At 42.2% G+C, this 23,609-nt stretch overlaps 2 protein-coding genes across 3 annotated transcripts in view; both read left to right on the top strand.

The window, feature by feature from the left end:
* The first annotated feature begins 2,078 nt into the window (after positions 1–2,078).
* lhx9 (LIM homeobox 9) lies at positions 2,079–10,873 on the top strand. Of its 2 annotated transcripts, none has more exons than XM_068743240.1 (5): positions 2,079–2,258; positions 3,010–3,212; positions 4,022–4,398; positions 7,470–7,669; positions 10,817–10,873. In XM_068743240.1, exons 1-5 carry the CDS (start codon positions 2,079–2,081, stop codon positions 10,871–10,873), a joined length of 1,017 nt encoding a protein of 338 aa, XP_068599341.1. The 2 variants fall into 2 exon arrangements, with proteins under 2 accessions (XP_068599341.1, XP_068599340.1); XM_068743239.1 differs by lacking the exon at positions 10,817–10,873 and adding an exon at positions 8,292–8,546.
* Positions 10,874–16,348: 5,475 nt separating this feature from the next.
* The window catches only part of nek7 (NIMA-related kinase 7), a 43,598-nt gene continuing 36,337 nt past the window's right edge, over positions 16,349–23,609 (top strand). The window contains exon 1 of the mRNA XM_068743159.1: positions 16,349–16,497. The gene's annotated coding sequence lies outside the window, so the exon portion shown is untranslated. The remainder of the gene's footprint in view (positions 16,498–23,609) is intronic.

Genomic DNA, 23,609 nt, shown 5'->3' with positions numbered 1-23,609 from the left:
TCTTTGAATGAAAACACAAAGAGAGAAAAACGGGAGCTTATTCCCTCTGCTCCTGAGTGTTCGGTGACACGTTGTTAAACCTTCAGCCAAATGAAATGTCGCCGCTGGAGGAAGCGGGTCAAAGCAGAAGAGGCCATCCTGCAGCGTTAATTAGATGATCGATGTATCTGAATGCAATATATTTATGTTTAACGTCTGGATAAGTGCAGGTTTGAAACCCACTTTTAAATTATCGGAGTTGAATGTAAGGGGGGGGGGGTCCAGGTGACGCGTGTCCTTCCGGTGTCTTCCACTGACCCAGGGCCCTCCAATTAAATCAGCGCAACGTTGCTGGGGGGGGGGCATCCACACCTGAAGCTCCCCTGAGCCCCGGTACAATCTATTAATGGGACCAGATCCAAGTCGCATGAGTTTCAGCCGGTGCGTCGTTGTTTTAAGGGGAAAACGTTGAGGCAGAGACCGAAGCTCGTTATCCGGATTCTCGCTGTAAAGGCATGTGTCGGGTTAGTAAAAACATAAATAAATAAAAAGACCTTGAGATGCCTCAGCTCGCTTTGTTGGCCTTGGTCCGGACAGTGAAGCCGCCCGCCTGCATGATCTCCACAAACCTGAAACGGATCTTTAAATCTTCACACAACGTGAAATATTGGATTTATTAAACACGTTAGTCTCCTTCAAAATGGCTGGATTAACCTTATAATATAAATATATATATATATATATATAAATGATTTATGATTCTGGCAATAATTCAAGAGACAAAGACGAGGCCAGGGCCGCGCTGATGAAAGGAGAGAACGTTTTACATGTGCTGAGCAGAGATGGCGTTAAAGGTCTGCATGCCTCATCAAATTAAATCACAGAGTATTTGTTTGTTCACGAAATAGCAAACAAAAAGAATTTCAGCAAACAGGACGTTTTTATTTTGAACAAAACAATCTCAGTTGTTTGTGTTTCAAAATCTACCTTGTCTTTCAAATTGTTTAATAGGCCTTCGATAATGTCCCCGCCCCCTCGAGCCTATCACTGATCACTGCCCCGCCCCAAACAATACATTTATATCACACACACACACACTGATGAGGATCCAAATTGCGTAAAAGTGAAAGGATTTAAAAATGTAAACCTTCATCCTTAAAATAAAAACATACAACCACGTGATATTTACAGCTCGTCTAGCCGATCCTTTATATATATATAAATATATATAAATCTCCAGAGGCGTTTATGCTTCAGATGTTAGTTTAAAAAAAAGAAAGAAGAAAAGATCTTTAAACTCTAAGCCCGTTTCAGTTTGTGCGTCTTCTGATACAAAACTCCATCTTCCTCTCCCTCAAATGGTGGAACCAAATAAAAGTAATGAGAAATGTCAGTACCATAAACCAGGGGGTCCTTCGCGCAGCCAGAATCAGGAGTTTTTGAGGGAAGGGTGACAGCCCTTTGTTGGTGAATAAAAACCAGTGGCAATGGAGAGAGATAGGGGAGAGAGAGGGAGAGGGAGAGGGAGAGGGAGAGGGAGAGGGAGAGGGAGAGGGGAACTCCTCCTACCCAATGATTCAGACTGGGCAGGGTTTACGGGCTCTTCACAAATAGGACACGGTTCTGAAACCCAGGCAGTCCCAACCTGACCTCCGAGCGCCAAGGAAGCCCAGACTGGGAAAACTGGGAGAACCGGGAGAGAAAATCACCAGAAAGAAAATAACAACAACAAAACAAAACTTTGTGTCGTTCTCTTTGGCGAGTGTTCACACTGTAGCCCCCCCTCCCCCCCTCTCCCCCCTCCCCACTTCCACACCGGGTTGTCGCATCATTTGGACTATACATTTTTTTTTTCCTGGAGGAGAGGCATCCCGGGGAAGAAGGGGAAAAGCTGCTTCCACACCACCCCTTACTGTCCCACCCATGCTGTAGCCCCCCCACCCCCCCCCCCCTCTACCTTTTCTTGCAGTTGCATTTTGCATTCTGGCGAGGAGGAGACCTGAATCTCCGGGCTTGTGTTGTTCTCTGTGCCTCCTCCAGAGCCCCAGAGCCCGTTCGGATGCGCTGAGAGCGCGGGGCTCGGCGCTGCGCTACAGTATATGGAAGTTGTGGGCTGTAAGACAGAGGCAGGCAGTTGCGCGTTGCGTCCGGGACCGGGAGCCATGCTTTTCCACGGGATCTCCGGGGATCACATCCAAGGGATCATGGAGGAAATGGAGAGAAGGTCGAAAACGGAGTCGCGCCTGGCGAAGGGCATGCAGCTCAACGGCAGAGAATCGGTAAGACCGGCCTAACGTAACCGGGCGTCCTCGCCGCGCGTAACGACGTTATTGCGGGGCCCCGTTAATGCGAGAGGAGATTTACAGCCGCGTCTCTGATAAATGGGGGGGGGGGGGGGGGGGGGCAGCGAGGAGGGTTTGACAGCAGCTTCTTTGTGTTGTGGAAAAAAAAAAAAAAATTGTCCCAAATTAATTATCTCTGGGAAAATGATCGTTTACGATTCCCGTTATTTCAATAGTTGCCAAGCAAATGCATTAAAGGGGCTGCCACTTACGGCAGTCGTCCTGAAATGCAGCCCCCCCCCAAAAAATAAATAAATAAAGTAACTATTAAATATGCCAAGATTTATTAATTTTAATATTATTATTATTAATAATAATAATACGTTTCTGTACTTTAACTGGAAACTAATCTTTATTTTCTCATTCATATTTTCTATATATATTTCTTGTCCCAACTGTTCCAGTAAATTTGATTTCTTGTCAGTGGATTTAAACAACAGCACCTTTTACCTTTACAACTATAATTGTTTTAAATTCTCCTCCATCGTAATCTCCATTCAGAGTCGTGTTATTTTACTCAGAGTTAAAAAAAAGTGTTAAAATTATTCCTCAGCGGGTTGACAGAAAATGTTCGTTTCTCTTTCCACGTAATGCATTTCGTGCGTAATGCGTAAAAAATGTCCACCGGCTTCTCCATAAGCAGCCGCGCCATGAGCTTCTCCTCTTCTCTCGCCCCCCCCTGACTCAGACCATGCCTTCCATGAGCCCGGAGAAGCCCGCTCTGTGTGCCGGCTGCGGGGGGAAGATTTCGGATCGATACTACCTCCTGGCCGTGGACAAGCAGTGGCATCTGCGCTGCCTCAAATGCTGTGAATGTAAACTCGCGCTGGAGTCGGAGCTAACTTGTTTTGCCAAGGATGGAAGTATCTATTGCAAGGAGGATTACTACAGGTAAGAAAAATAACGTTAATAATAATAATCAAATCTGTCGTTTTAGCTTTTTAATCCGACATTTAGGCTTTGACACCCCCCCCCCCCCCCCCTAACCTCTGCAAACAAAGTTATTGATTTGATAGAAACATGCATTTTAGAAGGAACAATCGTGAACAAGAAATAACACACACATTTGTGCAGCCATTGTTGGGCCTGATTCAACAGGCTGCGGCTGGTGTGGAGTTATGCTTGAATAAAATGACTGCAGGGTCCCGGGGGGTCGGGGGGGGGGTCATGGTGTCAGCTGTAAATACAATTATGATTCGATGTTGTGATTTTATTTGTCGGTTATAAATGAATCGTTTTTCTATTTTTTTCCCTCAAGCTTTAACCCGGTCTGTATTTATTTGCTGTAGAATGTGTGTGTGTGTGTGTGTGTGTGTGTGTGTGTGTGTTGCCCTGTCGGACACACAAAGCGGTTCATTTTTTATTTTTTCTCACAGATTTGTAAAAAATACTTGCTGTCATCGTGAGCAGTGTTGAAAATAACGAAACAAAAGATTCATTGTTCTGCATTCAGGACAACAGAATGCGGTTAAATCCCAAATGTTACGGCTCCGTCTTTTGTTCGCGCGTGGAATTCCCGTTTAATGTCCGTGGAGTATCTAAAGGGCAAAATAACCGCGGATAGAAATCAACATGTCAGATATTAAAAACAACAACAACAACAACAAGAAGCCTGTTTTCATTTACTCATCTGGGATGGAGTCTAATTATTTGCTTCACCTCCATATGAACGAGGAGTCCTGACGATCTCTCTGTTCCAGAAGGTTCTCCGTGCAGAGGTGCGCGCGTTGCCACCTCGGGATATCTGCGTCTGAGATGGTGATGCGCGCGCGCGACTCCGTGTATCACCTGAGCTGCTTCACGTGCACCACCTGCAACAAGACCCTGAGCACGGGCGACCACTTCGGCATGAAGGACAGCCTGGTGTACTGCCGGCTCCACTTCGAGACGCTGCTCCAGGGACCGGACTATCACCCGCAGCTCAACTTCGCCGAGCTGGCGGCCAAGGGCGGCGGGCTGTCCCTGCCCTACTTCAACGGCACCGGCACCGGCACCGGCACGGGCACCGCGCAGAAGGGAAGGCCGCGCAAGAGGAAGAGCCCGGCCATGGGGATAGATATACCCAGCTACAACACAGGTGAGCCGGCGACACGCACGCACGCAAGACGTCATTCCTCAAAGTGTTTTTTTTTTTTTTTTTAATTATTCTCTTTAGTGCAAAACAAAGCGGCGTCCTATTATTTAGGCCTGTTTGCCACAACAAACCCCAACAACAGCAACAACTTTTACGCACCAAAAATATTTTACCCAAATGTTGTTTTGGAACCTTCTGCTGCATTGTGGTTAATGTAGGCTACTCGTCATTAACGTCTTTGTCGTCTTTATGTAATTTTGCGTTATTGAATGCGCGCATGCGGACAAATATTCCATTTCCATTCCAATCGTCGTTTTCAGTATTCCCCGTTCCTCCTGCGTGCCGCGGCTGTAACAGCTGGATAACAGGCATGTCTGAAATGAACACATCTGTCCTGTAAATAGCAGCCCCCGCAGTCGTGTTCTAATTGATCGTCCACGCGCCTTGAACGCGCCGATTTCGTGTTTTTAATGTTGCATGAATGATCGAAATCTGACCTCGTTCTCAACTTGGTCATCGACTTTTACAATTAAGATCAAGTTCGGTCCAAATACATGTGAAGAATGTGTGAAGGATTGATGCGTAAAATGGCCAAGCGTGACTTTGGAAGTCAGAAAAACTGTTAAAAACAAACTAACCCGAGAACTTTACGCTTCATTTAAATGTTGGTTTTTATCCAACATCTCGTTGAATCGCTGAATGTTATTACCCCCCCCCCCCCCCCCCCTGCAGCGACCCCATTTAGTTGTCGCTTTCTGCGCATTAGTGTGCGGTTGAGAAAGTTTGTCATTGTGCGCAAGTTCCCCCCCGTTCCTCGTGAATGGGGAAGAATAAGGGTAATCTGCGCGATAATTGTTCTTCGTTAATTGAAGGTGACGTTGGAATCCCGCCCCCCCCCCCCCCCCTCGCCCTGTGCGGCGGTCAGCAGAGCTCAGCAGCGCCGTGCTGAGAGGCCTGCTGCAGGGAGAGGCTGCATGGGGCGCAGCGCGTAAAACAGGGCAGCCAGAGCTTCGGTTGAATGGGCTTGGGTTTGTTGTCTGAAAACGGGATTCCAGGACAAACGCTACTATTCTTAAGAAGACCTTTCCGTTAAAAAAAGAGAATAAAACCCCAAAATAAACAACAACAAAAAACGCTGGCGTTCTCTTCTGTAATGGCGCGCTAAAATATTGTCATGATTCCAAAACACGTAAAAAAAAAGAAATTACGCGAAAGAAAGTCTCCACAAAAATGACAGAAATCAATTGAGATGATTGCTTTGTGAACTCATGACTAAGCGGTAAGCCGTAGCACCACAGACCGTCACTTTTAATTAAAATAGAATTTAGTAGAATAGAAGTTCATCCATGATATTTGCACATTAATGCCACAATGCCTTTCTGGATTATTTAATTCTCCACTGTGTGTGTTAAAAAAATTTTTTTTTTAAATGTGACATGTTTTAATCCATGATTACAATATTCAAACGTGCCCCCATAAACTAACATAATAATAATAAAAATGACTGAAAATAAAATGTAAATTAATTTTTATTAGGCAACTGGACGATGTTGTCTCGAAACATTTTCCTTTATCAAACAACTCGCGTGTTTTATCCTAAAATATCACAAATCCAATGACTATCCCTTTCTGTTGTTGTAATCTCATTCTGCTTGGGTTTATATATTGTTCTAAGGATCAGGAAAACTGTATTCATGACAAATAGAATGAGTCTGGGGTATTCTTTCAGCTCCAGCGAGCACATTCATGTTGGATCTCACCAGGGAAAGGTGTGGGTCTGTGAGGATTCCACGCCACATTGGGAAGTTTGCTCTTGCTTGGCTATAGAGACCCCTAGTGGGTAATATCAAGTGAAACACAGTTCAGTGAAAGCTCCAACAGAGGAGTAAGGATGCCTATGACTGCAATATTAATGCATTAATGGTGTGTTTCAATGCATGAATAAACAGTTTAACATGAATTGAGCCCTTAAACATGTAGCATAATGTTGCAGAATGACTGCATCATTTAAAACTATTTCTAATTTAAACCAATAGTTTTTTGTTTTTTTTAAAGTGTTTGCACCACATCCTTAAGATGAACTGTAGTCCGACCTTTATTCAATATTTCATCAGCCACTGAGAAAAACAACGGGTCAGCGTTTCAAGAAGAACTCAAGAATCAATACAGCCCACTATATGGTTCAGGGCTCGGTCTGCTCTTGTCTTGCAGCAAAGAAAAAATACGAGTTCTTACACATGTGCTAGAAATCAAAACCAAATCACGTGCTCATTTATCTTGTCAGTATTTATTTATTTGTCCCTTGAAAAATTGTCTCGGATCAAAGTGCAATTATTTAAAAAATCTCATTTGTGAAACTAAATTATAATGAAATTAATTGTTGAGACTTTTCCCCCCCATAACAGTTTAGCCTAATATGTATTTCATTAATTGGACCTATTTCCATATTTCACCACTTTGAACATACAGAATTAAACAAACAATTAAACAATTAAACAAACGAGGCCCATTAGGTTTATTCAACTCGGCCCCAGTTTGTCAGTAAAATCGATAATTTAGCTCTTTTTAAAGTCTAATAATAGATTCTATCTAAACCATGACAATCACTTCCAATGCATTACAATATACACATTATAAAGAGTTTAAAATCAGTTTACATTTTGTCATTGTGTTTCTTCACCAATGCTTATTTACTCTCTAAATCTATGGTATAAATATATCAGACTTTATTTATTTATCATGATTGAAAAGTGTTTTAGTGCAAAGGTGTCACATTTCCAGAAATGCCTGATCATTTCATTCTAGCCCATAATTGTGTGTTTTCTACCTCCCCAATCCAACGTTCAAGTAAATATTGGGCTGAAAATGAGTGACAGCTGCAAATAATGACATTCATGCAGTTTCCTGTTTTGAATGGCATTAGCTGGATAAAAGCTGGGATCTGCTTTAGAGCCTGCTTCAAGAAAACAACTCGGAGCAGTGAAAATGCATTCCGACCCGACGGATAGCTTTTAGAATTTGCATCCTGTTGTCTCTAAGCCGGCCCCCCGGTGCTCTGCTCTCTGCCCTCACAGGCTGCAATGAGAACGACACCGATCACCTGGACCGGGAGCAGTCCTACGCTCCGACGCAGAAGACCAAGCGCATGCGGACCTCCTTCAAGCACCATCAGCTGCGAACAATGAAATCCTACTTTGCCATCAACCACAACCCAGATGCCAAGGACTTAAAGCAGCTGGCCCAGAAAACGGGCCTCACTAAAAGAGTTCTACAGGTAAGCAGAGAGTCATTCCTTTTACTGATCCGATCACTCCATGCCTGCGTCTGCACCCCCCTCCCCACTGCCCCCCCCTCTCATTTCACACCTATGTTATCATTGAAGTCATCTCTTTGGTTTTGTTGGTTTGGTCCATTTAATCATTAGATGTACATCCCAGGGGTTCTGATCTGACGTTTGATAGATTCTTAAATGTTAATTATTGGTAAAGAAAGGAGGGAAAAATCGTCTTCAGCATAGAGTGTCAAACTGTAGCTGATCATAAATAATGAGAGTGCATTTATTTTTATCTGCAGTATAGTAAAAGGGTGCAATTAACTCTTACAGCTAAAACCAATTAAAAGGATAAGAGTATTTGTTTTGATTTGCTCTTAAAATCCACATTCTTACATTCAGTGTTTTAAGAGCTAACTTGTTTCAATGTTATCTGCCCCATAAGCGCAAATTAATGTGTGAAAAATGCCATATAAAGTTTTTTTTTTGCACGAGGCAAGGGGAACTAGATTCAGTAAGAGCTATGGTCACTATGTAATCTATACTGTACAAATGAGTTGATAACGTCTTTTAAAAGTAATCTTAAAAACAAAAAAGTAAAAGCCACACTGGGATTGGTTTGCAGGTTTGGTTCCAAAACGCAAGAGCCAAATTCAGAAGGAACGTTTTGCGACAGGAGAATGGAGGTGTTGATAAGGCTGATGGCACCTCACTCCCCCCACCCTCGTCTGACAGTGGGGCCCTGACCCCCCCCTCCAGCACGGCCACACTAACAGACCTGACAAACCCCTCTATCACTGTAGTGACCTCCGTCACCTCTAGTTTGGACAGCCATGATTCGGGGAGTCCTTCGCAAACTACTTTGACAAACCTTTTCTAACCGGCTATCTCTAGAAGACTGAATTTTTTCTTTTTTTTTCTTTTATTTGCTTCAAGTTACATTTTTTTTTTTTTTTTTTTTTTTAATCTACCAGAGACAGCTCCTTGGATCAGAAAGTGCTGTACTGTGTACACAAACAAGAACAACAAGAGCAAGAACGGCAACGACCACATTAAAACACGAGGAAATCATTTTAATGTGTAGCATCTGAACCCGCATCGCAGCCCTGTGTTAGCTGAATTAAAGGACACAGATTGAGTTTTGAATTGGACGTTTTTGAAGTAAAATGCATTAGAAATTTGTCATGGATTCCATAAATCATTGAAAAAAAAAAAAAAAACCACCAAGTGGAAAGCAAATTTGTTTTTCGAATTGATTTGACTTTATTTGTACATTTGTATTGACTTCTGATAAAATAAGTACTTAATTTATGGTTAATTGGTAAAAAATAAAATACAAGTAATTTGAATATTTTGCCCTCAGAAACCTGTATATGTATGCACTGTATTCACACTATCCAATTTAAACATTTCTTTTTCGGAATAATTTGGGAAATAAACTTGTAGAATGTTCTGTATACGGATAACCCCAGAAAAACAGACTTCAATTATTTCCGAATGTGTCAGTCTTTGAGACTGAGTTGGATGGAATCAGACCCAGAACTATTTCACAGAGCTAAAACCTCTAAATTACAACACGATTATCTAATCATTGCAGCGTGGCAGGTAGTCACGGAAACACACGTTCACAACTCTACTGCGACACGGACGAGGATGAAATCTTGCCATCTGTGCAGCGGTGACTGTCCAACACGTCATGTAGTCAAATAATAATTAGAACTCGGCGAGAGAAATTTGGATCGGAGAGCAGTCGTAATCGACTGTTTTCACAACGGAGCACTTTCTCAGATTCATTGGCCTCATCGATGAACCTCGGCTCAAATGGCGAAATCCTAGCAAACATATCCGTAGATCCGCAGCTAAACTCAATTGCACAGTGACAATATATTGCCCAGTGAAAAGTGCATTATTGTTTTTATCATGTTGCTCAGGGTAACGATGCGATTTTAAAAACAGAAAAGGCCTATTAGATGGTTGCGATGTTGCAGAATAGATTTGTAGAGCTGACAAAGAACATCAAATGACCTCAGATAGGTGGAGGCTTACGAGGCAGCCAGTGGGAAATCATCATCCATGTGTTCTCTATTTTGGCCATTTATGCTTTCTTTAATGCCGCTTGCCACTGAACAGACCAAAAACATGTTTCTTCTGGCTGGGAGGATAGACAGAAAAAGAAAGACAGAGCAAATCTTCAATGGAGTTGTCACATTTCAATGTGAGCGTTCACCATTTGTTCTAATCGTAGAATAACGTGACACTCGAAATCTACTTAATGGAGTAGATGCCTAACTCAGTTCTACTATGTGCCTTATGCTATAACTTGGGAGAAGGTTTGTGAAATTCAGGATATATGTGTTCTTTGTTAACTGATTCACATCCTTTTTGACGCCTCGCTAGTTTTGTACTGTTTTGCATCTTTATTTCCGAAGATCTTTTTTAATGGTGTATCCTGTTAAAAAAAAAAAGGGGGGGGGGGGGGGGCAGCGATGTCATAGAAAGCATTTATGCACTCTTTCAGATATAGTTGGGTAATCCAAGAACCTTATATATTGATCTTCGTGTTAATAGTTGAGTACAGTAAGTGTTCTATCAAGATTGTCCATGTTTCCCTGTTTCTTGATAAAGATGGTGTATAGAAACTATTCCCCCCTTAAATATTTATGGACCAAACGGTTGTTATATATCTTATTCAATTTGTGTGAATAAAAAATACTTTGTTTTAAATGGGTTTTCTCATTACACTTGCCATTCTTTTTGTGTTCTATCTTGAATACAATTTTTGTTTTTGTTTATCACATCAACGAACGAGAACGCATTCAGTTATTAATGACCAGCTAAACGTCCTCATTTTTTTTACTTCCATTTTTAATTTCTATTTCCTCTTTTACAATGTTTATGGTTTGCAATGTAATGCCCCATGGATTTGCATCTAAACCCTGCAGTCAAAAATATGAATTTGCTTTTTAATGCATGAACATGGCTTTAAAATTTCAAACAAAGGAATGCTGCAAAGCACATATTGATATATAATAAAGTATATATTTATGCATAACATATTGGTAAACCTAAAATGAAGTAAGAGTAAATGCAGACCCCTTAAAGCCAGGTTGCTCTGTAGTTAATATATTCTTACTCTATCATTTCTTTCAGGGAGAACAAATCTTGGGGCATTACAGCCATACATCCCGACGTTTGAAAATTCCCTAAAGTATTAACAGAAGGGGAAAACTTTGATGGGAATTCCTCACCATTGAAGACAAAGACATTATTAGGATAAGATGATAGCATACTGAGAACAAATAAGCACACTAAGCAACATAAAACCCTGTTGGAGTTGCTAATGTACAACAGATGAGTGTTTTTACAACGTTTGAACCCATCATCGGAGGAGACCCCACAATGTATGATATTTATGATACCAATGTGAAAAAAAGAAAAAACACCTTTCTGTACTGGAATGGTAAATGCACAAGAAGTGATAATAATAAAACGTGTTGTAACATAGTAAAAAAAAGAAAAAGAAAAACTCACAGAAAAGAAATGCACAAGATGTGATTAAAAGTCAGGAAGCATCCGTCATGGAAACAATGTGAAACATGGATGATATGGATGCTACTGGTACACACACACACACACACACACTCTTTCCCAACCCCCACCCTCCCATGCAACCACAATATATACATTCCCACAATCTTCTTTCCGCTCTATACACACACTTGTACACAAACACGCTGAGACCCCCCCCCCCACCCCCACCCGAGGATCACCTTGCTAAGTAGAAGTTTTCTTTTGTCAAAAGTGTCATTTTGTAAAAAACACATGGCCTCCTTGAAACTCGACAGCAGGATGCCCATCAAATATGATGAGTGTATGAAGAGGACTGCGGAGCTGGAGCTTTGCCATCTGGCTGCACCGAGGGAAGAAAGTGGGGGTGGGGAGGGGGGACCCCCCCCCCCCAAAAGCAGATAAAGAAGAGATTCTCATTTTGCATGCGCCTCATCTTGTTAACAGTTTCCTTGAGCTGTGTATTATTATTTCCTTTGATTCTTTGTATGATTTGTTGTCAGCTGCAAAATAAAGTCTATGAAAATGACGTCCCTGATGCCCAAATAGAAACACGGTGCATGGGAAAATGCTCCAATTGAATATTTACCAATGCCAATTATACAGCAATCATTTTTAGCTCTATTTCACTCACCCTAAAATTGATGTAAAAACACATTTGTGGCCAGAAAACTAAACTGCAACATGATATTAAGATTAAGATTAACAAGCCATCATAAACATGTTAGTATGTTTCATTTTGTGTTTTTAATCTGGCAGTGCAGTGTCCCATTACTTGCTATGAATGCTGGGTATATGTGCGGCGGATAATGGAAGCGTGCTCTGGAACGGGGAGCGAGAGATAAGACCGAAGCCACACCAGGGACTAGTAAACAGCCTGCTGTTGAATTCCATCCATGTGGGAAACATGCAAACACTTCAGTCGCTCCAAGAGGAAACCTCAGCCGCTGGGATGCCTGAGCGGCGCGCTGTGGGGAGGATGGTGGGTGGGTCGACGCCACAGAAACACACAAAACAAACCCCGCCTGCTCTGCTCGGGTTGGAGCTGCAGGATGGAAACTCTGGACAATGTCTCGGTCCTGTGTTGACAAGAAGTTCGGGGGGGTTTGTTGCCTGGCTGCTGGTGACTGGAATGCATCTGATTGGTGTTTGTATATCGGGAAGGCCGGATCAGACGCCATCTTTGCCAGAGGGATTGCATCATCTTGTTGCATCTAACTTTTCAAAAAAATATAGAGGATGGATGAAAAACTTGCATATAAATAATGCGCTCTTGTAACTAACTTGCATTCATGTGGCTTTGAGGTGAATCGGAAGCCAACCCAAGGTGCATTGATGTCAACGGCGCAGATACCTGAGCAGGTGAGAAAGGAGGGTGTCTGACGTCGCCTCTGTTCTCTCCTCCTGTTGCCCAACAACAGAACCAAGGCCGATAGTTCTGCATGTTCTCTGTGATTCTGATACTTGTGGCTCCACAAATCCATTCTCAGACAGCTGGCTGAGCTATTTTCACTCTTAAATGCATCAACAAAGAAAAGAAGAAAACTCACAAGGGGAGAAAATGATGCTCAACAGAGTTGGAGGCGTTCAAGGTCACACGGAGCAGCTCCGTCCTTGTGCGTCAAAGGATTCAGGCGCAAAGCATGTCAGGTTGGCAGTGGAGAGTTGTTCCACTTGAGATTGAGACCTATTTGGTTCATGTAAAACTGAAACATCAGAACAGCCATGATGCTCCAGTTTCATTTCACAGTTACAGCCGTCAGGCTTTACGCACGATCGCAGATGAATCTGTGCGTAAAGACAAATCTATCGACCGAGTGATCGGTGAACTCCTGGTGAGCGTGTCCCTGCAGCCACGCGCGCACATGGTCATGCACGTCTCGCACACACACAACGATGACCGAGGCGCGCATGCAGGCCAGGCCTTTCGTCGCTGCTTGAGTGTGTGATGCTCTGCCAGTTCCGCCTCACTTCCCTCCCCTCAACGCGAGGCCCCCTACTTAACCTCAGCTCACGCTCACGCACCATCCACCACGCAAACACGAGTACACGCGCAGCAGGGCGCACACAAACACGGACACGGACCCGCTGCTGCAGGTACGCGCGTCAGAGGGGTGAAGACGTGATGGAGATAGAGCTAAACAGTGTGTTTGCGTGTGTGTGCGTGCGTCTGCGTGCGTGTAACTGACTCCTGTCCCGCTGGTTGATGTAGCGCAGGTGGGCAGAGCGTTTGCCAAGAGAGGGAATACGCATAAACACATTTGCGCACACGCAAGACGCACTAAAACACATTTGCGCACACGCAGGACGCACGAAAGCACAACACAAACGTGTATAAACAGCCGCTGAGAGTTCACGGAGTGATCTATAGTCCGTTTGGTCAGTTTTGTCCTTCACATTGGCGCGGTCTATCTCTCCAGCGGCTCCTTTGCGCGCTCCACTCCGCCATAAATCCTCCATTTCTGCGTTATTCTCTATTTCTCACGCGTCGGCTCACATCTAAATAACCTTGAAAATGCTGCGATCGCACTTTGAAGACAAAAACAACAACAATAATTAGCCTAGAAATTGTTAAAGACTGCTCCACTTCCACTACGAGGAGGGAGACGGTTATTTCGCGCGTAATCCTTTTCTCTTTTGCGCGTTTCCTCTGCACGTTTCGCGCGGCGCATCAGCTGGAAGCTCGCGCGCACTGATCCGCCGTGCTTCTCTCTGTCTGACAGGTCATCTTTGTACTGGCAGCGCGTAACCTCTCAGTTCTTGTTAAACCTTCAGGTGGCACGCAGCTCCCTCTCTCCTCCATCTGCTGGTCTCTATGAAGTGTGCGGAGCTTTGACTGCAGCTTCTGTCTCCCCAGCACGATGCAGTCATGCCTAACCCCTGAGCCAGATCAACAACACAGACAGAAAAAAAAAAAAAAAAAGGCATGAGAGAAAACAGCAACATTTCTTTTTCTTTCTTTTTAAGTGCTTAAAATGTGCTTTCAGCCGCTGGGTGCAATGTGTCTGCATATTTAGCAATGAAACCTCAGTTAGAAATGCAATGAAAATGGTATCTTGAAGAAAACAAGCCTGAACCTGTGTGGCATTGTCGAATGAATACTGCAGGTCTTGTTATAAAATGTAGTTTCTTAGCTTAATATTTTGTAGTTTGGTATAGCTTAATATTACCAGGTGAGGTTCCAGCCCCTTGTGACCCTGTAAAGGATAAATGCATGCAAATAATTGTGCAATAAATGATCCCTTTTCCCCCCTTGTCTCTTTTGTACAGTAGATCTTGCCATACATGAACTAAAGTGGCCAAAGTCATGAAAATTCTACTAAATTGTTATTAGAAAAGATGTGACATAAGAGCTATTTAACGCATCAGAGTTAAATGTCACATTTACAGAAAAATAAATGTCTTAAGCATCCAGCTATACAACCGTTTTAATTTCCCCTGGAGGGAAAACCCTTTTCTATCCCAGTTTCCTCTGAGCAGCAGCAAAAAAAGAAAAAAAAAAAAGTTTGAAGGGGAAGAGAGAGGAATAGATGACAATGCTCTTTCATGTGAAAAAATATCCATGAATCAAAAGGACATCCTTGCTGTTAAATAAACAATATCAGCAACAAAAAAAAAAGAACACAAAAAGTTTTCTATTGGTTTAAAGCAGCAGATCTGTGCAGGGAGCCACTTTTAGAACAATGAAAATTCAACACGATTACTAAACAGTTTTCTACCAAACAGATGTGGAGGCATGCGTGTTGAACGAAAGGATCTCTGGGTGCAGCTCCCCTCGCAGACTGATGCATTATACTTTTCATCCATCCATCTAATTATTCCCTCAGAAACCTGAAATTTGAAAATACAAAAGACCATCCCTATCTGTCACTGAGCGGCATTGATCTTATTGAAAGAAAATGTGGGTGTAGCGGAAACCCAATATAACTCATGCCATTAAATTCCACGCAGCATTATTCACATACAGAATTGACAGATTTCTGTGAGACGTTTCTTTTAATCTTCAACTGTTGTTGAAGGGAAAAAAAGGGGGGGGGGGATCCTACACTCCAGGCATCTCTTCCTTTTCCATATTTGCAGTGAGGTTAACAAAAAAAAAATCTATTGAAGTTTGGAGGGGGAAAAAAAACACAACCCCACCTAACTTGTTGATTATTAACAATGGAGGAGAGAAGAAGACTGATATGTTTCCGATGCATCGGCAGTGTTTGAATTGTCAATCTGAAATCAGCACTGAATCTTGTATCAAAGCAAAGTAAACTGATCAATTCCCATTGCTCTTGTTGTCCACGCCAGCCATTCTGCGATACTGTGTTCATCAATAAAGTCTGATAATATTCCCAAATGAATGTGTGTCATTTGACATGTATTCTGCATGTGGTAGCCCCACAACGTTAGAAAGATCTCCACCTCCAGATCAGGTTATCAGCATCACTTCCAGTGTTCAGTGTGGTTCAAGTAAAGTACGTATGACCATTTAAACTCAGCAGACACTGATACGATGCTGCAGTCTTACTTTAACTACTAAATGTGTGCTGATGTGGTTTTAATGTCTTTTCAAATTTTCATAATTATTTTATTTGTTTACATTCTTATTTATTAGGGACTTTAATTTAGCTCGGTTGCAGCTATGTTTTCCATTGAATGTGTCACAAAGCGGGAAGCGGCAGAATGCCATGGAAAAACAAAGTAAAGCACATCTTGAGTTAAGATGTTTTGTCGACTGTTTCCAAGGTCAAGAAATCAATAATGGAAAATTTTCCCATGCGATCAATAATTATGAAAATCTCAATAGGGTTTTGAAACTGATTCAATTTCTCGTTGGGAAGTCGTCACGAGAGTCTCGCGTTATTTGACAAGTTCTTCCTCCCGTCTCATTAATAAAAAAAAAATAGACCTGCCTCCACCGGCACGTGACCGCCACTTAAAGTTGTACGGAAGCCCACAGAGGACTAAAAGTGTCTGTTTGGCACTTACCCCTCCCCTTCGCTCCGGGAATGCTGGCTTGTTTACATTGCTGGCAAACGGGTCAGGAGATCGGCGGCCTAGCGGAGAGACGGTCTGAAAAACACGTCCACGTCTTAAAAATAATTTTTTTTTTAGCTCTCAGTCAGCGCCACGCAAGAAGAGAAGCCCACCCAGTCGACCATTTGGAGCGACCTTGGAAAAAAGAGAAAGTCAAAACAGAGACAGACGCCATAACCATCAAGTAGAAACTTTCAGCGTGAAGAAGGAATAGTTCAGCAACAGAATCCCACTTCCTGGTAAGAGCCGAGACACCGTTAGTTCACTCAGAATATGTGGACTTGACTAAAAGTTTATACGAAGTTTGTCTGTAGCTAGCTTGCTAGCCAGCTAGCATGCTTTATTGTTACTTCTACTGCATTGAAACGGCACTTTGAAGTTGGCAGTGACTTCGTACTACTGTTATTACGCAAATTCATTCAGGTCAACATTCCTGCTTCTCTAGGATTAGTAAAGTGTCATAGAATGTTTATGTCAGAGCGATGAACTGACATGCAAACGAACACAACAAACTTCATAAGGCTGGTTCACCTGAAGTCAACACCTTTGTTTGGCCCTTCCATTGAATGCAAATAAATGCATCTTATAAACAAGCTCAACCAGTACAGGACTTGTTAACGGCAAGTATTTCATTTACTCTCCCGAGTAGGGAGTGTACATGAATGCATGGCAGTACACACTTCCACGTGGTATCTGCTCGGGTGATGTTAAACTGGCAGCTTCACTGAAGGATCTTTATTTAAAATGGCAAGAGGTCCAGGAAGTAAACTTCTCCTAGAAATACAGGCTCGTGTTTTTTTTTTTTTGGGGGGGGGGGGGGGGTCCACATTAATTTTTATTTAAAAAGAATGAAACACATCACAACTGACATTTGTACTATGTGTTCATCCATATGCATTGCTTCTCCTTTTGCAATTCAGCGGAAGTAAAATTGATTTAACCTTTGATAAGCATGTGAAAACATGCAAAAACACAACGCATGTATTGCCCAACAGGATGCATAAAAAAGATGGAGAGCAATCAACCCTTCATCTTTAAATTTCCTTCGTAAAATAAAGTCCATAGAAGAAAGTTAATAAGTTGAACCACTGTCTCTGCAAGAGTGGAACACGGAATAGTCTCATTGATGATGCAGGAATAGGAGGTTAGTTAAGGGTTGTCGACATTCATTAGAGTCTCTGCTTTCCTTTTGGAGGGAACACCATCAGCAGTGACGAACACAACATCTTACATCTAAAACTATTATAGACAAAACGTTCCAAGTATTCACATCTAGCTTCATGATGTAGTTTAGGTTTGTGCTTTTGACCAACGCGACAAACTTTGTATATATTGGAAACGCCAGTCTCATATAACTCGTTGCAGGAAGAATAAATGTTTGCTTTTCAGTGTCCATTCACCATTCGTCACTTGTAGTCTGACTTTTGGTAACGCCATCTTTTTTCCATGCTGTTTGCATCTGTCCCGTCATCCCATGCCTTGCTGAACATAGTGTAAGAGGTATGTAGTAGCATAGTTTAGCCGACTATATTAGTGCACAAAGCACTCTGAAAAGCATGTGTGTTTGTGTCTGTGGGGTGAAGCTGTGGAACAATTTTCCAGAGGTGATCAAACAAAGTATAAATGTTGGACGATTTAAGAAAATATTAATACAGACTGGACTGAAAGTTAAAAGACCTAAAAAAGGAAAGTATATTGTTAAATGAGTCACTTAATGGTTGTTGTAGAAACCGACTTACACGGTTTATCGTTTATTTTTTAGGATGGTGGATTCATAGATGGATAAACAAACAAACATTAGCATTCTCACACCATTGCGGTCGTGGTGGGGTGCCTTCAGGTCTCTCCTGCCTCATGTCCCAGGTGGGGTGTGTGGGGGGGAGGAGGCTTCTTGGGCTCTGGGCTTGTTTGTTCATCCTGATTCGAGGTTGCGGTTCTGATTGGTTCCAAATAAAACCCAATAGGCTAATCAAGCAAACTGGGTGATTTATTCTTTGTAAAAATGTTTTCGTCGTTGACTGGTTAGAGGCCACGTCAGTAGGCCGACACAAGGCCACTTCTGTGTTTTGCCTAAACCCTTGGAGTCTTAAGTCTTGCTATCAAGCAAATCTTTTTTTAGTCTTTGATTAATTTGTTTTTGGATATTGTGGATACCCAATTATCTCTGGATAAAGCTTGGCCCGAGTTCTTCTTCTGTCTGTTTCACACTGCTACAGCCTTGAAGACAGTTAATTTAAACGCAACGTCTGGTAGCTGTAAAGAGATGCTTTATTTAAATGAAAATAAATCAGAAAGGAAGGAAGAAATAGACTTTCCTCGTGTGACTCACTGCTTTCTTTCATTGCGTCAAAACGGATATTGCAAAACCTTTTTACTATTGCATCCACGGTTCTGTTTGGACTTGAGTGGACTTGTTTCCTCTTTGAAAATGGAGTAAAGTAATTGAGAAAAATGAGAAGCTAAACAAACAAACAGAGATGTTTAACCACACAGGTGTATATAATTAGTGCCTAACCACTTTGGGTGTCACATAGGTTAAAATTGTTATCTTACGCTATGTTGAATGTCACTGCTTATCACAGTCAAGTAATTCAGGCGTCGCATTTGGCTAAACTGCAGAGAGATGATTCATGCAAAAGTTAGTGGGAGCTGACATACCTTGTTGACCCAATTATTACTCACTTCTCTGTTGCCACATTCTATCATCGTCAAAGACAACAGGCTTGAGTCTGCCAGCGTCATCAGGTGATGGAGATGAACGCCGGCTGGCTCTCTGAAGTTGACTATCAACGAATGTGCCATGAAGCTGCCAAATATTTGCATGTCTCTGGTGGGAGATTTCTGTCACTTTATCCGACTTTAATTCAGTAATGATAAGAGGTGGACTGGTTTCGACTGGCCCTGGCAGAATAAATGTTTTTTTTTATTTTTTATCATTGTTTGGATTGAAGTAGGATAATACTAGAAAGAACTGAAAGTAAAGTCACAATTAAAAAAAATATAAGACTATTAAAGAGGCTTAAAATATCCAGTTGCTATTATTTCTTGAATATTTCTTGAGATACCTTACATGTTTACATGTTACATGTTTTCCTTTGGTCCATGAAATATTAGCATTTTTCCTAGGAATGTGAACCCATAGTGCTTCCCCTTTGAATTACCGGTAGTTTAGGATCAAGTTGGATTTCTACGACTCAAACATTCAGGGTGCAACCTAAAATGCCACTCATTGGCGTGGAGACATCTGCTGCACCCTAGGCTGCGACTTAGGGCAGTGGAATTTACCGAATCGCTGTATCCTGTGAGTTTCCTCTCTTAGCCCTGGAGTTGGCCCCTTTGCTGGATTAAAGATCAGATTAGACATTTGTCATCTGACCACTTTAACAGTCATCTTCCCTTTGGGCTTCACAGAGAGCAAAAAAAACTGTCAGCTTTTTTGTTGTTGTGCTGCTGCAACGCATGTTTGAAGAAAGATGCTTCCTGAGGCCATTTTGAGCTGCATTAAGTACTGTCTTTTTCATGATGTCAAAGACCTTGGCCAAGCATTGTCCAGAACTGATCCTGGCAAATGTAGCAGATCACTTCTAAGGGCGTAGACCGTTTGTGAACTTTTTCCTGTTTTTAGTTGTTATATTAACTATTCAAAGTAAAAATAAGAAAATACAATCTTGATGCCTTCCCCAGAAGAATTTAGAGTCTTTCCTTTTGCAGTTTGGTTAGAGTTTAAAATAAGGTCTTTGGCAATGAGGGTGGGCTGTCTAAGCAGGTTTTTATTCTCCCCTCCAACAGCTAGCCAGTCAATAATTTTCCTATCCATTTCCTTTCCATCTTATGAAGGGTCACCGATGTTTCAAACATTCAAATATCCTTGGAGGATGCCTTGCGGCTCCCCATGTCATGTGAAAGTTCTCATTTTCACTGTTGCATTGATGCCTTTTCTCGGGGGGGTTCTGTATTGCTCTGGGGGGGGTAACAGACTTCAAAGACATGCAAACACAAAAATTACTGACCTTTGACCCTGTTTAAAGTTTATGAAATGCTTACAGTGGGCCAGCTCAAGTCATGACCACACAATATCAGTGGTTTATTTTACTGCAAATTCTTCACAACCATGTTATTCTTGGCATTGAAATCCTCCTTTCTTTGATACAATTCTGTTTATATGCCGAGGAGTGATGAACCTATTAAGGTAGTGGATAATTAAAGCGATAACATAAATGTATTTTCTCAGATTGAAGAGCCTCTAAGCAGAAAAATTGATGAAACAAAGATGAAGGAATAAGCAGCTTCTAAATGGCTTTCTTTCCAAATCATACTCGGGAGCTGTTAAAACAACATTTTAAAATGTTGATAATATGCATAGAACGTAGGTCACTATTTCAGTCACGCCAAAAACAGTCAAACATAAGGCATTTTAAACAAGGAGAGTTCAAAGTTCAGCAAGAAGTTGCTCGTCCAAGATGTACCCAGACGTTAGAATTCCACTCTCGACCCTCTGAAGTCATTGATGAAACAACAGAGGCACAATTTAGCAAGTCAAACCTCAGCTTAATTCGAGAGACTTGCAAGGTAGGTACGGTGATATCACGATCAATATACAATTACAACATAAGTGTTTTGTGCCAAGCTCTCCTTTAGACTATTTACTCACATGTAGAATGCATAAGAAATGCTTAATTTGTCGTGAGTTTTCTTATTCCATCACCAAAATGCATTTGTGAGACACACGTTTACCACTCTGTAGTACGGACCGCATGTTTTGGAATAAGCTTTTCTACGGTCCATTCTAAACAAAGCTGCCAAATACATGTTGGCATGTTGTGAACTCTGCTAGAAAGTAGCGTCTCCCTTTCTTATCGGAGATCACTCCAATCTCTCTCTTCCTCTCTATCGGTTTTGATTATCCACATCCAAAAGTACAAACCCCTCGGGATACAAATTCACTTTCGCAGAATAATTGCAAGATGCTGTATGCCACCGTAAACAGCGCATCAGTGACAGCATACATTTGTCACGAGATGGTACAAAAGCAGAATGAATTTGCACCCGTGAACAGAATGAGGGATGAGAGTTCTTCTTTTGTGTGTTGTTTACTGACTGTTGCTATGAGCGCTTGTTCCAGCCTCATCGCAAATTAATCGTAATTTTTCACACGGGATTTGCTCCACAAGAGTGGAAATTTTGTTGGCGGCTTCTTAATTTGACTGACGCTTTTACCCGTCCCCCCCAGCCAGGGTCATTTCGCTGTGCTTATTACATCGCCTTTTGATTCTTCTTCCAAGATCATTGCTCATCTCTCCCAGTCATTTTCAGTCCAGTATTGTGTTTTTGTCTTGCGGTGGGGTGAGGAACCCGGATATTTCATGCTTATTGATTGTATTGTTTATTTTTAGGGTGCACACAGCACTCTGATAATATACATAATATACTGAAATACCAAACAGGTCAAGTAGAAAGTATTTCTCAGTTCAATTATAATCGTGTAACATCACACTTCAGAATAAAAATAGATGTCAGTTTTACTATCACTTTTTTTCTTTGTCAAGTGCTGGTGTTTCCTAAATCTTGTCTCTTCTAACTTTCATTTTCACACACAAATACTATGAGTACAATAGAAATGATCTTTGGAAGCTGTTTCATGAGCGATAGTGATGTGGATTTTCTGAATGTGCTGCTATTTAGCTGTAAAGTACTTGATTTCTAATTTGGATTAGGTTTGTGAATTTTCACACAACCCTACTTGCATTGATCATTTACAAAACTATGTATATATAACAGTGCTGAAAAGACTTATATTCCAGTCTGTTTCTTCGATGACTCACGGCAGATTTCCCTGGTCTCCCTCCTGTCTGGGTTTGGCCTTGGGCTTTGAGGTTGTGGTTAAAGCCTGAGGGCATGAAGAAGGCAGAGGAGTCATGATGAGAAGCTCCCCTCAACTCTCGCTGCCTAACCTGCCCTCCAGCCCCTTTGTTTTGCTCCCTTTCCTCTTCCACGCCACTCATGTCGTTCCTGCCCCCTTTTCCTGTTTAGTTTAATCATGTATTCTCCCCTTTTCCATACCTCTGTAGCTCATGACCCCTTTACTACGCAGTACAACAGCACATTAAGAGGACCCGACATACATCCAGCATATGATATTATTTTCATGCTATTGCACAATGCTTGTATGCATGTACCTTCTGTAAAAGGGGCCTCAGTCTGTTCATGCCCTCACTCTTGTCTCCAGCGGTCCTCTACAGCCCTCCCACCCCCCCTTTAGGTTCTTCCACCCTGCCCAGCCTGGCCTACAGTCAATGGTAGGCAAGCAACCTGACTCCTTCGGAGCAGCAGGGGTTAGGCTTGTGTGGCGCTGCCGGCTGGCTTTGTCAGAAGCCCTGCCAAGCCAAGGATGAGAGGCCTTTGCCAGTGCGGTGCTGGGGCACAGAATAAAAATATTTAGCAGATGTCTGAGGGCTGGCGTCAGGAGTCAGCAATGGCTCAATGTTAGAGCAAAGGGTGTTTTTTTTTTAAAGCACAAAAATGTGCATGATAATTTATTTGTGTTTGGTTTTCCTGATGAATGGAATCAACTGAAATATAGATGAAAACTAAGCTTAATTATGCGGCCCTCGTGAGCCTCGACATTTCAGGAAATTAGTGTGTGGCAGGAGGATGGAAGTAGCCTGGTCTGATTCTGGATTGGCTGGAGGAAAAGTGATTGATTTGGGTGGTTTTTGTTTGAAGAAAGGGCACATCCAATGCTCCGGTGCTGTGAGTCCCTGGCAGGGTTCCCAACCATTTCTGGCTTGACAGTTTAACAGTGAATATTTAACATTGCGCCACACTGCGGGGTTTGGCTGTAAACAGCGAGCAGCAAAACGCCTGCGTGGCTCTGGTTGTGAAACCCACATAAAAACAGTGTATGCACGAAGCAAATCTTGAAGTTCTGATTTTAGAAAAAGGCAGATGGCATTGGCTGGTGGTGTCGCACTGTAAAAAAAAAACACTCGGATCCCCTGATGAAAGCAGCTCCCGCTTGCTTTGAACACCGAGTCTGTCATGGTTGGTATCTGCTGTGTGGCTTCGGGTCAAACTGTGATACGCAACTCCTGGAATTTTCCCTTTTTAAGTTTTTCATGTTCAATTCGTCTAAGGGGAAAAACAGGCGGGGGTGGGGGGGTGAGGGGGGACACAGGAAGATTCATTAATATTAATATTCCAATGTGTGAAGGTGGCAGAGAAGACCGATCTGGCTTTGCTGCTTTCAAACCCAGTAATGCAAGCTTTTTTCTGTCTGTCTGCCTCTAAATCTTTTATCAATGTTTATTTATTTGATCAAATTTATATTTTTTAAGACTCTTTGCTTGCCATC

The sequence above is a fragment of the Brachionichthys hirsutus genome, chromosome 9 (assembly GCF_040956055.1).
Source record: "Brachionichthys hirsutus isolate HB-005 chromosome 9, CSIRO-AGI_Bhir_v1, whole genome shotgun sequence".
Classification (NCBI taxonomy): domain Eukaryota; kingdom Metazoa; phylum Chordata; class Actinopteri; order Lophiiformes; family Brachionichthyidae; genus Brachionichthys; species Brachionichthys hirsutus.
Note: the sequence above shows the minus strand (reverse complement) of the source record. Positions and strands in the feature narration are given on the sequence as shown.

Bases quoted from the DNA above. Each gene is read 5' to 3' on its own strand.
- lhx9 (XM_068743239.1), top strand. From the start codon at position 2,079: ATGGAAGTTGTGGGCTGTAAGACAGAGGCAGGCAGTTGCGCGTTGCGT. The intron at 4,399-7,469 runs GTGAGCCGGCGA...CTGCCCTCACAG, and splicing joins TATACCCAGCTACAACACAG to GCTGCAATGAGAACGACACC. The intron at 7,670-8,291 runs GTAAGCAGAGAG...ATTGGTTTGCAG, and splicing joins TCACTAAAAGAGTTCTACAG to GTTTGGTTCCAAAACGCAAG.